The following is a 16,710-nucleotide window of genomic DNA, read 5'->3' on the forward strand; positions in this document are numbered from 1 at the left end:
GAAGGCTGACAACGGAGCAGTATGTGTTGCAATATGTTCTGGTTGCATTGGGTCGAGAATGGCCAAGTTTCTTCTTTTTCTTTGGCGGGAAAACATTTACGCATGCTCAATACGTTAACATAATGTATGCATTAGATTCGACACGGCAGAAATTCGACGTGTGAATCGGTGTCGCATTTCTGTCGGATAATGCGACAAGACCAGTCGAACGTGCGGCAGAAATGCGGCAGCCGATTCAAACGTCGAATTTCTGTCGAATTTAATTCATTGAATTGAATTCGACACGGCAGAAAAGCGACGTATGAACCGGGCCTAAGTTCTTATATTATCAAAATTTCCCGCCGTTTTTATTCCGTGAATAAAATTGTGTTTAGTACGTTTTATGCCGTTTTGTCTTCAAAATTCCTGGACGTCATTCGGTAAATATATTTGTGTTACTCTCTGTCGTCCTGGACGTTCCCGGCCGTCATTCGGTTAATATTAAATAGGGAGTTTAAGAAAACCACGACGGCAACGGCAACGGGAACGTCGCTAAACAAAAGATTTAATGAGGAGAACAATGGCTGTGCACGTGCGTTATAATTCTTGGTACATTTCTTTACCGTCCTCGGCAAAACAACAAGGTGAAATGACCAAATTCTGCGTTGTCTAGAGAACGTGAACCACGACGGCTAATTTTTGAAATTTTTATTTTAAGTTTATCGCTATGTCCCAGATTCAGTTTCGTGAAAGTTTTGACAGTGATAAACAAGGTAAATAACTTTAGAGTACCGCGAGATTCGTACATAAAATATAAAGTCACTTTTTAATCGACGTTGTCCTCGGCATCGCCTTCGTGGTTACTTAAACTCCCTTATTGTGTTTAGTACGTTTTCAAAATTCCCGGTCCACGGGTTTTCGGTAAATGTATTTGTGGTAAGAACTTTTCCAGGCCTCTATTCGGTAAACAGATTTGCGTTGGGTTCGTCTTTAGCATTCGAGGCCCACATTTGGCTCATAAATATATTTGTTGTTTTAGTCTGTTTGTTCCAAATCTTTGGGCCGCCATTCAGAAAATATTTACTTGCCTTTTCGGTGATGAAAATGAACAATGTGTCCCCGTAAATGGAAGCGTCGCAATGCACTTTCACGTTGCCTTTCGCATCAATTCCCAGTCACATTTGCTTGTTCGGAAATGAACGAACTCCTGTTCTTTTATTCTAAACTCGTCTTGTGATTGGTAGAAATCATAACTGGTGGCCCCGGTCGAGTTCGTTACACCGTAACACTTTATTGTCGGTTGATCTTTGAAACATTTTTTAGTCCTGAATAATGAATACCTCACGTAATAAGGAGGCGGCTTTTATGAAGATTTGTACCTGAAAAGCTTATGACTTCTACTCTTTAACATTCTCGACAAGCCGTCAAATTTCGGATTCAGCATCCGGATTTTTTAAGGTAGGGTAACAAAATTAGCAAATTTACTGGGACTGTTCAACAATCTACTTGATTTTCATGTTCTGGTAGATCAAAAAGCCAAAACCTGTTTTTGCTAAATAGAACACTGAAATCTTTACTCTAAAAACAGAGTGCATTAAACTGATTCTGTTTATTCATAACTTATACCGTTTTCGAATACTAGGGTCTTTCCTTTGTTTCATTTTTTAAATAACTCTGCGTCTCCTGGTGTCTATAAGCTTTTTCTTTTTGTGATGATATCAACCTATTAAACGTCAAGGGTGACAGTGAAAACAGTCTGCGAGACACGTCGAAACTACTTACACTTTTTTCAACATGGCGCTTCTTCTTTCAGTGGAAAACTGGCGTCCAGCGAAGAAGACCGTTTGTGGTAAGACCCCATCTGTGGTGAGAGACGTGACTCCTTTAGTCACATATATAGTAACATGTAACCAGATATATCTTCACGTCTTGTGAATACCTTTATTTCGACAGATTAGGGTCGGCAAGATCAAATAGTTTCACACCTTGCATTACAGCATTTAATATACCTGCTGTTCACTCCTCCCTTGACTTGGGCGCAAGGTAGGTCACTCAGTTATTAACAGTTGCTTAAGAAAATCAGTCAAGCACGAAAAACCCTGTTTAAGACAAAAAGATCCACACGCTAAAGAACTGCATTTCAATGAACTTTACACTGGAATCAGAAAACGAGAAAGTATAGCATGAAGGCTGGCGTGGTTTTCAAATTTCTATATTTGTTTCCTTCTTCAAACTCAGTGGTCATTTTGCCTGTTCACCATTGATGTTCATAGGCATGGAATATGTTCATCCGTCAGCAACCAACCAAAGGAAAAACCTTACGTTGACTCACCGAATGACCTTCTCAGCTAAAAAAGTAAATAAAAAACGCTAAAAGTTCTTGCGATTGCCTCAGCGACATATTTACCTTAGAACACTTGGTCGTTAAGTGTAGTGTGGAGAAAAGAGACACATAAAGCGGTTGCTGTCTTACGGGAAGCCTGGTGTAAATCAAAAGAAACAAAAAAGCACAGTCACCATATTGCGCGAGACTAAGTTTTCCTCTCAGCGTTTAAAAAATGGGTAATATTAATCTCATGTGCTGCTGGGCTCAGAAGGCAAGTATCACCAACTGTCTCGTTCTCTTTCTATTTCTCTCCAGCCCCATCCTCTTGTACAAGTGGTCACCTGTTCGAATTCGAAAACGTGAATGAAGCAACTTGCTTTCCGTCTAATGCACTGGGATTGAGTACAGTAACTCTGTCTTCAGACCAAAAGACCCTCAAACAAGGACAAAAGTCCTTAAAATGGAAAGCAACTGGTCCCTTAACGCTGCGCTTTTATGCTGCTTCAAAATTCACCATTGCTAACAGGTGGCTCTCCCGAGGAGGTGTCAAAGTGTCTCCTGTTTGTACTCTCTCTTGTTTTTGTCACTTCCACCAGATATGTACCACTCTCCGCTTTTTAATCTCCCGTGAAGAGCAAGAGGTTGACAAACTGACAACTGTACTATGCTCTCCCTCGCCCCAGTACTCCCCATTTTCGTTCCACCCGCCCTAAAAAATTTTTTTTATTTGAGGGGGGGCGGTGGGGGGGTCGGCGGGGGGGGGGGCGGGGAGAGACGGAATTTGAAAATAGACTCATATTTTGACTAACCATGTGCCCGGAAATCGTCGAGCAATGTCCAGATCTTCTTCGGAAATCTCAAGAGGATCCTACGTCGTTTTGCAAACTATAAATGACTTATCGCTGTAGTGAATAGCTGGATTAAATGCAATAGGACCATGTTCCTGAGGGCCTCCCTCCCTTCCTTCCCTCCCTCCAGTCTTTAATCTCCCGTGGAAAGCACGAGGTTGACATACTCACAAACTGTCCGAGCCACCATTCTGTGTCATCTTCAGTTGCTGTCGTTTTGTCGAAGTATCTTGTGCGGAGCATCTTGTGTAGCGGCAGATCACACAGCTCCCCTCCCTCAAAAAGAAGCGATTTTTCTGGGGGAACTGGGGAAGCCCCCGCCTCCCCCCTCCTCCCCAAAAAATGTAAAAAATGGGGGGGTCTTCTGGTTTTAAGTTTTTGGGTCTTAGGGGGTCTGGGGGGTCTTAGGGTGTTTGTTTAAAAGACACCCTATGCAGATTTTAAGGTAGACAATAAAAATAACAATTAATAGTTTTCTTTCTTGGAGAACGAAGTCACAGTATTTTTTTCCTATCTTGGCAGTTGTTTGTGTTAATTTCACTAGCAATGGAGAAATATTCAAAACGATTGTTGACAGATACAATGAATATTTATTTTAAGTTTTGAAACCATTTGTTTACGTATCTCGTTTCGGGAAGAAAAATAAAATTATACGTACATCACCAGCCACTATGCCTGTTTGACATGGCTTGTGTTTAACATGATTGGACCGTAAATCTTTGTCGCAAAAAGTAGCTCTAGGCAGTCCCTTGAATGCTAATTTGTCTATCCATCACTTAAATTTTAGGGCATCACTCGATCGTGGATGCCAACTTGTATACTATTGATGAAGAAATGTTCACTCTGGTCGAATTGCATAGAATACAGAGGAAATGTAATGTGAAGAACAACAAAATTAAAAGATAAAGCAATTTGAATTTTTTTCTTTAAGTAAGCCTATTTTAAAGTCTGTTAAAATACAAATTAAATTACGGCTTTCGAATTTTATATACGAGCACCGCCAGAATTTCAATGTGTACATAAAGCGGATACAATGCAGAAACAGGCTACCTTAGGCTCACTTTGGACTCTACAAGGAGAAAAAGCGAATGGAAAACCACCATATTCTCTAGCCAAGAAAAATGCTATGAGTCCAATATCCACTTCTAGTAAACACGATCTCACTTCCTGACTTTGACTGGTATCAATTCTTTGACCTTGCCGGCCGCGCTGTTGTAACCGATACATGACCACAGTCATAAATACCTCTCTCTTAGCTTTCATCTACGCGTGAGGAAAAGCCCATAGGCAACATACTGCATATTTACAAAAGCGAAACACATGAATCGCAAAAATGGCCGCTCTCAAATTTGGAGGTCTTCGAGAAACTCGTACCCATGCAGGCTCTCCATGTTATCGGACAAAAGTTTACATCTGAGTGACTGAGACATTTGCATATTTTGCCCCATAACAATAGTCGTTTCTACGCTTCGCGTATCCACGACTAAATAGTGTTTAAATAAACTCGAATTTTATCTTAATTGTATTCAAACAGTCAACATGAAATATTTGGATACGGTATAGATTGTTAATTGCGGCTCCTTCTGATAATAATAAAGTTACTGTAGCATTTTATTTCGAGCAAGTTGTTTTAAAATCGATAACGTCTGACTTGGAGATATTCATTTACTGCCGGGTAGATGTACCTGTGAAAATGAGTTAACACTTTATTGTCGGTTGATGATTCAAACATTTTTGAGTCGTGAATAATGAATACATTACGTAATTAAGAGGCGGCTCTTATGAACAGTTGTACCTGAAAGCTATCACTTCTACGCTTAAACATTCTCGACAAGCCGTCTAATTTCGTATACAGCATCCGGATTTTTTAAGGTACGATAACAAAATTAGCAAATTTACTAGTACTGTTCAACAATCTACTTGATTTTCATGTTCTGGTAAATCAAAAAGCCAATACCTGTTTTTGCTAAATAGACAAATCTTTACTCTAAGAACAGAGTGCATTAAACTGATTCTGTTTATCCACAACTTACACCGTTTTCGAAAACTAGGGTCTCCCCTTTATGTTTCATTTTCAAGATAACTCTGCATCCATGTACTGGTGTCTATATAGCTTTTGTCTTTTTGTGATGATATCAACCTATTAAATGCGAAGGGTGAAAGTGAAAACAGTGCTGGGAGACATGTCAAAACTACTTATCCTTTTTAAACATTTCAACATGGTGCTTCTTCTTTCAGTGGAAAGCTGGTGTCCTGCGAAGAAGGCAGTTTGTGGTAAGACCCCACTTGTGGTAAGAAACGTAACTCCTTTAGTCAGATTAGACATACTTGGGCTCTTTGAATAAAATTTTGGTGCTTGTAAAAGCATTGCGTTTGAGCTGCCGAAACATAGAAATCGTAGTATTTCAAACGTGCTTAGCATGTTCATCGCAAGCCCACCCTGAAAAGGAAAATCCTTTTGAAACTAGGAACGGGACAACTGGAAACTTTGCTGTTACACTGAAAATATTTGTTATAGTGCGATTTTGTACAAACATCATGAACCTCTTCCTATCATAGCACCACATATATTTTCACGTCTAATGAATACGTTTATTTCGACAGATTAGGGTCGGCAAGACAAAATGGTCTCACACCTTGCATTACAGCATCTTACATACCTGCTGTTCACTCTTCCCTTGACTTGGGCACAAGGTAGGTCACTCAGCTATTAACAATTACTTAAGAAAATCACTCAAGCATCAAAAACTCTGTTTAAAACAAACGATCCACCCGCTAAAGTACTGCATTTCAATGAACTTTACACTGGAATCAGAAAACGAGAAAGTATAGCACGAAGGCTGGCGTGGTTTTCAAATTTCTATATTTGTTTCCTTCTTCAAACTCAGTGGTCATTTTGCCTGTTCACAATTGATTTTATTTAGTAGCAATGGAATATGTTCATCCGTCAGCAACCAACCAAAGGAAAGGCCTTATGTCGACTCACCGAATAACCTCAACTGAAAAATAAACAAAAAACCCTAAATGTTCTCGCGATTGCTTCAGAGACATAATCAGCTTAGAATACCTGGTCGCTAAGTGTAGTGTCGATAAAAGAGCCACATGAAGCGGTCGCTGTTTTACGGTGAGCCTGGTGTAAATCAGAAGAAACAAAAAAGCACAATCACCATATTGCGCGAGACTAAATATTCCTCTCGGCGTTTAAAAAAATGGGTAATGTTAATCTCATGTGCTGCCGGGCTCAGAAGGCAGGTATCACCGACTGTATTGATCTCTTTCTATTTCTCTCCAGTCCCATCTCCTTGCACCAGTGGTCACCTGTTCGACTTCGAAAACGTGAATGAAGCAAACTGCTTTCAGTCTAATCCACCGGGATCGGGTACAGTAACTCTGTCTTCAGACCGAAAGACCGTCAAGCAGGGACAAAAGTCCTTGAACTGGCAAGCGACTGGTGCCTCAACGCTGCGACTTTATGCCGCTTCAACATTCACCATTCCTAACAGGTGGCTCTCCCGAGGTGGCGTCAAAGTGTGGTTGTACAAAGAAAACGCCTCACCCGGAAAAACCCTTAGAGTGGAATTCAAAAACACTGTCCAGCGTTCAGCTACTACCGTCGCTCGGTTTCGAGTGAATCTTGATTTTCAAGGGTGGAGAGGAATTTGGGTCACGTTTTCAGAGTGCAAGTTGACAAGCACAAGCTTTTCCTCAGGTGCCGTGATCAATGATGTCAACTTCGTCCTGAGTGAAGCCGACACGATCCACATAGACTTGTTAGAGTTTTCGCAGAGCGTTAGCAAACAGTCACGTGATAAAATTGTACCTCCCGTCAGTCCTTTTGGCTTAGAATTGTATGACGCAAGTAACTTTTGGCAACGGACGTACTACTGGAGTCAACAGTTCCCTCCTGCATTGCCCACGACAGTTGATCCAAAAAAGATACAGAGCTTGGAGGTTATTAAAAGCCGGCTCAGGAACTGGTACTGTGATGAAACGAAAGCATCGCCCAAGTTCCAAGGGACAAGTCTCATCAAAAATAGATGGAATTCCCTTTCGCGAAGTATTAAAGACGCGCATTCAAAGTACCAGGCATTAACATTCGATGGAAACAAAGTCATCGGCCCACCTTTGTTTTGCAGAGACTGCAGAAACGGACAAAAATTTGGATTTATCATGGAAACAATTCTTTTGCCTTTGGCTTTGGAATACCATCTTAGATCTCGAACTGTAGAAATAGATAGTACTGTTACTGCCCAGCTGGCTAACCTTAACTCTAATCAGCAAAGCAAAAAAAACAATGCATACAAAGCTATTGCAGGCGAGCAGAGGGACATGCAAAACAAATTTAAAAGCTACCTATCCTCAACTCCCCCCCTAACCAGCCAACAAGTCAAAACTGCCATAAACTCTCTTAATGTTCATCGATTAAACAAAATCAACAACCTCCTCGATTACGTGAAACAACAAGGATTCGCCGACGGAAGTGGCCTTGGATCTTTGGACCACGAAATGAACAAGGATGGTGCTGGATTCATGCATACTCTGTTTCTTCTCTGTGTTTCTCTAAGCCCACCTTCAAAGAGCAGATTGTTGGACCTCATTAGCACAGCAAAATGGTACAATGACTTCGGAGAAGTTTATCAGTCTCCAACATTTGAAATCAAAGGAACCACTGCTGACCGTATGATCTCGCTACTTCTGTTTAGACTCATTATAGTGTTGGTGATGCCACAAGACACTGATGCAGAAAAAAAAGCCAAGATTCGGGACATGGACGCTGTGCTTCGATGGATAAATAACGCTTTAGCAGTGAACGACGGTCTTGGAGGAGTGATCAAACCTGACTTTACAGGACATCACCACAAAGCGTTTTATGGATCAGCGTATGTGCCACAAGCTTTGCACAATGCAGCTTTGGTTCATTACCTTCTTGGAGGAACGGAATTCGTTCTATCGACAACATCGGTCAACAACATCAGGCGAGGACTTGAAACGCTGCGTCTCATAGCGCTCAAGTATTCCACTCCAAACGGTGTTAACGGACGGTTCCCAAATTATGTCAAAAAGGTTCTCATCAAAGCAGCATTAGCAGGCTATGCTTACATCAGCGTTGAACATCCTTCCGTTCTGCCTTCTGTGACACCAACAGGAATCACTGTAACCAATGTGAAAGGCGCAGAAATGTTCTTGCGGTTATATGATGAGAGCGACCCAGATGTGGATAATTATTTAAAAGATGGAAAAATTAGGAAGGGCAAGTACTATTTCAACAGTTTGGGATCTCTAGACATTATGAAGGCAGTAAGTAGAAGTATTGTTTTTTCATGCTTTAAAAAGATCAAGTTCATTCTAATTAATTACAAGGTAAAATGCCAATGGTAAGCTTTATCTATTTACCAGATGTTGATGGAGTTTAAACAATATAATTTAATTTCTGGAGGACGAACGTCTGATGTTTACTTCTAACGGGAACGAATATATTTCTCAGGATCGCCGATCTGCAACGGTTTCCTAACTACTAATCGTTTAATACCATCCTCTTTTATAAAAGCTGATCAGGTATGTTTAAAATCTCTTTTGTCTTTTTTCAGGTTGTATCCGCCGCTACATCTAAAAGCATTTCAGCTGAACCGTCCCCAGAAGGTCACTGGTCAAAGAACTTCGCCGTTCTATCGGTGCATCGGCGCAAGCAATGGGCTGCTTCTTGCAAAGGATTCAATCGCTTCATTTGGGACTACGAAAATAAGCCGCACAAAGAGAACATTTATGGAATGTTTGCTAGTCATGGCGCACTTCTGATTGCCAACAGTGAATCACTACTTGGCGTACATGATGTCCAAAACGGATGGGACTGGGCTAAAGTTCCAGGGGCAACAACAATCGCGATTGGAGATCCAAATCTGAATGACTTAAACATAAATAAAGCGAGGAACTACAATCGAAAGGATCTTGCTGGAGGTCTTACATTTAAAGGTACGGGATCCTTGGAAAACGGGATATTTGGTATGGACTTTAAACAACCAGATTACGGATTGACGGATTGGCGAGGGAGTATCGACCTTGAGTTCAAAAAATCGGTTTTCTTCTTTGAAAACCTGCTGGTGTGTTTAGGAAGTCACATCACGGCACAAAACACTAATAGAAAAGTCATTCAAACAACTCTTTTTCAAGACAAGTTAGTAAGTGGAGTGAGTTCGTCCTTCATAAAAGTCAACAACGTCAAAAAAGCCTATGCAGATACATTGCCTGTCGAAACACCGACGACTGCAGCCAGAAGCTACACATCCCTCACTGATGCAAAAGGAAACTTCTACTACATACCAAGTCCCAGCAAATCAATCCTAAAAGTTCACGTGCAAGATCAGACCTCAAAGACCGATGACGGCGAAACAACAACAACAGGCCGTTACGGTACAGCATGGTTCCACCATGGTGCCACTCCCTCCGACAGCGATTATGAGTACGCTGTTCTGATCCCAACACAAAGTTATCATGCAACATTAGCCGACTTGGCAACGGCCCAGGAAACACAAGGAAACAAAGTTTACACAGTTCTCCAGAAAGATTCAACTGCCCATGTCGTCCAGTTTCTCAAATCACCAAAGTCATGGACAAGCCTCAACCATCCCATTACTGGTTATGTCATGTTTGCAAGAGCCACACGCCTTCCACGTGCTGGTCCAATAAATAAAGTAGGAAGCGGCAACTGCCTTATCATGGCTGAGGAAACTTCACAGCATATCTTTCTCAGTATAAGCATTCCAAGCTTGAATCTTCATACCGCAACGGATCCTCTCACTAATTCAGGTGACGTAGGGCTGGAAGAATTATTTCAGTCATCAAGTGCGGAAAGAGAAATAGTCGTCACGTTAAAAAAGGAAGTGCAGAAGAGCATCGTCTCGGTCCAAACTCATGGTGAACCAGACTGCTACAAACCCAACGTGTGGATTGTTCAAGGCAAGAAAGTTCGATTTTTGAATCTTAAGAATGGCTTTAGCGTAGAAGTCAAATTGAAGAAGAAGCCACGTCAGTAAAAAGCTCAGCGACCTACAAGGGCAATTTCAGTTGGTCGTGCTCTATTCCTTATGATGCATGTATTACACTGATGAATAGATATTTAAAAGTGTACGGTATCAGTAGTTAAATAAAATGAAATAACAAGTGATCAATGGTTGTCGTATTCTTTTATATTTGCTTGCATTGTTAGACGTCTGCAGCGCATGGCATAATAAACATCTCTGACGAGCTCTTTCATAGTCCGGTGGATATGTGCATATTTGAGGGAAATCGTGCACTTTGTGAACAAATCTCCAAATTTTGCATATAGGTAGCTTAGAATACATTGAAAACCCTCTGATATGGAGCCACCGCTAAAAGTCTTGTTAAGGCCATTTAAGGGGTTGTTTCGCATGAAAACGAGGCTAAAATCATAACATAACTATTTCGCCTGCGATGTGAATATTAATACCTTTGGATACACTAGCATTCCTTGCTTTTTGGCATTATAACTTCACTTGCTAACCCAGTTCCATGTTCCTTTCACCTATGATCACCTATGATCACCTGTAAATTCTGAATTACCTTGACCTTCAGTTTCCGCTAGAGTTTTACATGTGTTTGTGGTGAAGTACGTCACTTAACTTAAAATGGACATTAATGGAGAAGTTTAAACTCATAAAGAGATGCTGCATTAATAATAGGCAGTTTGGACAACTGTAATCTTAGTATATTACAGTAACAGTAGCTTTTGTAATATAAGGCAACCATTATCAACGTTTGCGTAGCAGTGTAATTATTTTTGGAATCACTGGTCATTAATCTGTTAATGATCAAAGAAAAAGGTTAGGAATGCATTATCTCCTAGGAGAAATATGCATCTGCTTTGAAGTTGTAAGCGCACTATAACAATAAAAGATAGAGTTAATTGAGAGAGAGACTGGTGCCTACCCATAATGCACTTTCACATTGCAATTCACATCCGCCATATTGGATCATTTGGGAAACAACGCTATGTTGTCTGTAAGTAAACAAAAGCACTTGATGTTATTATTTTGTTGCCAGACGATTTGGAATGGTTTTTCAATTGTTTGATTCTTTGGCTTAACATATTTTAATATCTAATGCTGCTTAAACTATAAAACACTCTGAATTACTTGCTGCCATGAATTACCAATGCAACTCAACTGAATTATCATGTAGGTGCATTCAGTAACTATAAGATGAAAATCATAATAAATTCGTTGTTGGAATAAGCAGTGACATTTCATTGTCACCAATTAGGTAATAGAGCTTTTGATTTGAATGGGTTAAATGCGATCAAATTGGTCGAAAGCTGTGTTTTAAGTATGTTTCTGAGTACTGAATTATGTATAATATTTGAAGTCAACTGCTTCATCTGTTAGGAGCAAGAACTAATCTCGCTGCTAATAAGGACTATTACTTTCCTTGTTCTAAATGTGCAAAACAATCATTCAGTAGCCCTGGGATGTGTTATGAAAGAGCAATTATTTCGAGTCCAATAGACTGGAAAAATGTGTTCTCTGTCAAGAAGACACTGGAGAGCCACTGCAGTGCCCTGCACGTTCAAAACGAGGTGATATTGGTGCCGGATGTAAGACGCTTGCATCAAAATTAAAGTAGTTTGTGGAAATAGGCAGTTTACCACTGCCTGTCACATTAGATACCCTAGATGAAGGGAGTGGTGTTGAAAACACGCTTTTTCAACACAATGCTTGCTGGCATAAGAGATGTAGCTCCAAATTTAATGTTACGAAACTTAAAAGAGCTCAAAAGCGAAGCGCTGACGCGACGGAATCAATGAGAGAAATTCCTCCAAAACGGACACGTAGAAGTCTTTAGTGTACTGCTTCGAAATCAGTCTGCTTCTTTTGCGAGGAACTAGACTCCGAAGAGCCCCTTCATAGTGTTAGCACTTTCAGTCTAGACTCTTGAGTGCGTCAAATGGCCATGGATCTACAAAATGAAAAGTTGTTGGCGAAGCTAAGCGCCGGTGACAAGGTGGCACAAGAAGCTAAATATCACAAATCATGCTTAACAACACTGAGCAACCAAACCCGTTCAAAAATGTCAAAAGCGGCGAAAGTAGATGATGACGAAAAATTGACTCACGGAATTGTCCTTGCAGAGTTAATTTCATACATAGAGGAAAGTCGAACTGAAAGTAAGAGTGTTTTAGCGTTTAAAATGACAAAGCTGTCGGAAATGTACACATCCAGACTAAAGCAACTCGGGATTGTTCAACCTGGCGCTCTGCATTCAACTAGACTCAAGAATAGGATACTAGCAAGTATTCCTAGTCTATGAGCCTACCAACAGGGTCGGGATACGTTGTTGGCCTTTGATAGCGACATTGGAACAGCACTACAGCGAGTCTGTGAAGCTAATGCAAACTATCTTGCAAAGGCAGCCACCATTGTTAGGAAAGAAATGTTGGCTACCAAGTCTACTTTTAAGGAGACATTTCACAGACAGTGTCATGAGAACTCAGTCCCGCCTTCTCTGGTGTCTTTGGTGAAAATGATTTTGTATGGGCCAAACATTGAAAGTCAACTTAAAAACTCCTCTTCTCAAGCAGCACTCACTGTTGCCCAGTTACTTCAGTTCAACTGCTAAATCCGTCGATCGCCGTGAAATAGATTCCAATTGTGATCGCCATAGCAAGGATCGAGAAGCACGTGTGCCTCTTTACGTTGGTCTGTCTGTCCATGCACAAACGCGCAAACGAGAGCTAGTAGACACTTTTTTCAATTTGGGCATGTCGATTTCCTATGATCGTGTTCTTGGCATCTCAACGGAGATTGGAAATTCAGTTTGCCGTAGGTTTGAAGAAGATGGTGTTTTGTACCCCATTAAACTACGAAGAGGCCCGTTTACAACTTCAGCCATAGACAACATCGACCACAACCCCAGCTCAAAACGGCCCAGGGGTCTTTTCATGGAACTGGCATTTCCCTTTCCCAAAATATATCTGAAGGTAATCCAGGATATGAGCGAGAGGCGATCATCATGGCAAATGACACCGGATCAGTTACTAAATCAATTTGTTCTTTGCCAGAGTGGTATGCGGAGCTACCCCCGGCTGTTCTGCGAAGCGAAAAAGCACAACCACCAGACATGGGGAGGCCCGAAGGTGCCGATGGCTGTTTTCTATCAATGGCAATCACTGACGAATAGGAATGGCTTGATCAAGTGAAGATATCAGTAAATCAAGAATCATATCATGGAGAGACACCAGTAACTTGGGCAGAACATCATGCCAACTTACAGCCAAAGCAAGCAGCAATGCCAGCAATAACATCGCTGCCTCCTTTATTCCTAGATGAGGCTAAGAGTGTGCCGATGATTCGCCACTTGATGGACGTGATCAAGAAAGCTACAGAATACCTCAACCCTGGTCAGGCTCCAGTCATAGCAATTGATCAACCGTTGTTCACTGTAGCCAAACAAATACAACGGAACTGGCCCGAGTCCCATGGCGAGCAACACTTTGTTTTCATTCTTGGAGGCCTTCATATAGAGATGGCAACCCTTTCAGTTCTCGGAAACTGGCTAGAAGATAGTAGGTGGACAAGCGCTCTCGTACAAGCCAACATTGCATCACCAGGGGTGGTGAATTCTTTTGTCAAAGGTTCAAATGTCAAACGAACTCGACGTGCTCATCAGGTGACAGCAGCTGCCTTGTACTCTTTGCTCACACAAGCCTATGGTGAGTACAAGCAGACTGAGACGCTTGAAGAAGTTCTTTCAGTTAGTGACTGGTGCAGAACAAAGACACAAGCCTCGTCACAATTCCACTTCTGGTACATGACATTACAGCTGGAACTGCTCTATCTCGTATTCCTGCGGTCACTGCGCACGTCTTGCCTCCCTCTCTATCTTGATGTTCTTCAAAAATTAACACCTTGGTTTTTCGCTCTTGACCATGTCAATTATTCAAGATGGGTACCAGTCCACACGCATGATATGCTAACTCTTAAGAAGAGGCTTCCCCAGAACTATGCGCACCTTCTCAATGGTGGATTTACAGTACAGAAGACTGCTAAAGTGTTTTCTGCCATCGCCATTGACCAAGCGCATGAAAAGAATAATGCTATGGTGAAGGGTGACGGGGAAGCTGTCGGGCTGACAGAAAATCCTGCCGCTCTACGGCGCTGGATGATTTCTGGTCCAGAAGTTGCAAGGTTGATAGCAGAATTTGAAGCTTCCTCAGACACAGAGAAGAGAATGAAACCTGGGTCTACAAAGCATCACGAAGAGGCAAAAAGCACCCAACTATCTTTCGCTAAGGATGCGAAGGACTTAATCTCGGTCATTGATGACATGGGAAACCCGCTCTCTGATGAAAGTGGAGATCTTCTCGTTCTTGACACAAAAGATGTAGCTGATGCTTCTGTAGTGAAGACGGTAGAAGAGGTCGAAACACTTGGACGGGAACAGTTCGAAACATTTGTCAAGGAGAGATTACGTGAAGAAAAAACAAAGAACATGAATGATTCTATGAAGAAGAATAAGCTTCCATTGTTCAGAAGTCCTTGCCAGAAAGAACCATCCAAAGACAAGCAGCAAATCTCATCTTTAAAGAGTGACTGTGCACTTTTCTCACGGCTGTTTATCTCGTGTCAAAAAAGGGAAGGAGACTTGGACGATTTTTTTGAACATGAAAACCAAGGTTGTCCACCATCAATATCACAAAATGGAAAGCTTTGTCTTCCAGGAAAGAAAACCGACCTAACGGACTGCATTCAATCACTGTCGCAGCCTCGAACCAGGGCCCCGACACCAATAGATACAGCTATAATTGATGGTGCAGCAGCTATTAACATGGTGAAACCAACAAATACAGTAAAAAATTTCAAGAGTATGCAGATCTGGTGTTCATTCCATATGTCAAGGGCCAGCTGCAGCATGTGCAAAGGCTTGACATCACATGGGACGAGTATGTACCAAACAGTTTGAAAGCAACGACCAGAGGAAAGAGGGGACGTGGTATTCGCCGGCGTGTTCAGTCTTTGACAACTGTGCCAAAAAACCGGAAGGAATTCCTGCGTGTAGATGCAAACAAGAAGGAACTATTTGGTTTTTTAGCAGAACAGATTCCCCTTGTAGATTTCGGCGATGGCAAGCAAGTCATTACTACGAAAGGAGAAGAAACAGGAGATAAACCCAGTCAAGTATGATAGGACAATTTTTAATTGATTGTAGATAAACCAAAACGAAAGCGGTTATTCTGGCGAATCATAATGCAACGAACCAATACGAATTGGAAGCAGTTACTTATGTCGAGGAAAAGGTTGTTGTTATTCATCGTGGTAGATGCAATAATAAAGTGTATTATCGTTTGTCTCACGATGTAGTCACTTGAGATGTAGATCGCGACGTTTCGACTGCTTACTGCTAGTCTTCTTCAGGCGATAAGGTCGACTGATTGCACGGTATCATTTATATCACAAAGGTCGGCTGTGATTGGTGCATTTCGATCCTCCTATTGTTCCATTATTCCGGCGAGTAGCTGTTCCCTCAGTGGTCCGCTGTTGTACCGTTCTCCTGTTGTTGTGCTTCTTGATCGTGGGTATCCATGCTTCAGGAATTTCAATTCCACTATCCTGTTTAAGTCCGACACGACACTTCGGTCACACTTAGTGCGACCAAAGGACACCGTCAACCCGGCTTAACAAGATGGTATTGTCTACAGGATTCCCTGTGAGTGCGGCAAAGTCTACATCGGGGAAACAGGGAGATCTATGCAGGAGAGGATCAAAGAACACGACAGGGATATACGACTCGCCCGAACCCAGACCTCCGCCGTTTCTGAACACACCCACGAGACCGGCCACTATCCTATCTGGAATGAGGTCAAGTTTATTGATCGAGATCCTCACTGGTACACACGTAGGGTCAAGGAAGCTATTCACATAAGACTTCACCCTAACAACATCAACAGGGATAGTGGAATTGAAATTCCTGAAGCATGGATACCCACGATCAAGAAACACAACAACAGGAGAACGGTACAACAGCGGACCACTGAGGGAACAGCTACTCGCCGGAATAATGGAACAATAGGAGGATCGAAATGCACCAATCACAGCCGACCTTTGTGATATAAATGATACCGTGCAATCAGTCGACCTTATCGCCTGAAGAAGACTAGCAGTAAGCAGTCGAAACGTCGCGATCTACATCTCAAGTGACTACATCGTGAGACAAACGATAATACACTTTATTACAGTTACTTATGGCCGGCACCAAGCGTGGGGAAATACCTTCGAGCAATTGGTTTTGGTTTTGCTTCTAATTGGTTGTCAGCATCTGCGCTTACAGTGGCTGAAAGCGTAATTTTCTGCTTTCGAAGTAGGTGGACGGTGGAAAGCGATATCTTTTTGCAACATCGCGTGGAAGCATCGTCCTGGAAGCAAAAACATTACCAGTGTTGAAGCACTCGGTTTTAAACACTCCTGTAGTGTTTTAAAGAATTTTTATCGAACGCGAAAATGTAACCATATGTTGGCTGGCAACGGTTGGTTAAATTTGCTAACAGTG

At 41.7% G+C, this 16,710-nt stretch overlaps 1 protein-coding gene across 2 annotated transcripts; it reads left to right on the top strand.

The window, feature by feature from the left end:
• Positions 1-1,551: 1,551 nt before the first annotated feature.
• LOC145492932 (chondroitin sulfate ABC exolyase-like) lies at positions 1,552-10,684 on the top strand. Of its 2 annotated transcripts, XM_081472308.1 has the most exons (5): positions 1,552-2,022; positions 5,392-5,427; positions 5,758-5,847; positions 6,446-8,451; positions 8,742-10,684. In XM_081472308.1, exons 3-5 carry the CDS (start codon positions 5,778-5,780, stop codon positions 10,182-10,184), a joined length of 3,519 nt encoding a protein of 1,172 aa, XP_081328434.1. In that variant the 5' UTR covers positions 1,552-2,022; positions 5,392-5,427; positions 5,758-5,777; the 3' UTR covers positions 10,185-10,684. The 2 variants fall into 2 exon arrangements, with proteins under 2 accessions (XP_081328434.1, XP_081328433.1); XM_081472307.1 differs by lacking the exons at positions 1,552-2,022; positions 5,392-5,427; positions 5,758-5,847 and having other exon boundaries at positions 6,013-8,451.
• The last annotated feature ends 6,026 nt before the right edge of the window (positions 10,685-16,710 follow it).

The sequence above is a fragment of the Orbicella franksi genome, chromosome 7, assembly GCF_964199315.1.
Source record: "Orbicella franksi chromosome 7, jaOrbFran1.1, whole genome shotgun sequence".
NCBI lineage: Eukaryota > Metazoa > Cnidaria > Anthozoa > Scleractinia > Merulinidae > Orbicella > Orbicella franksi.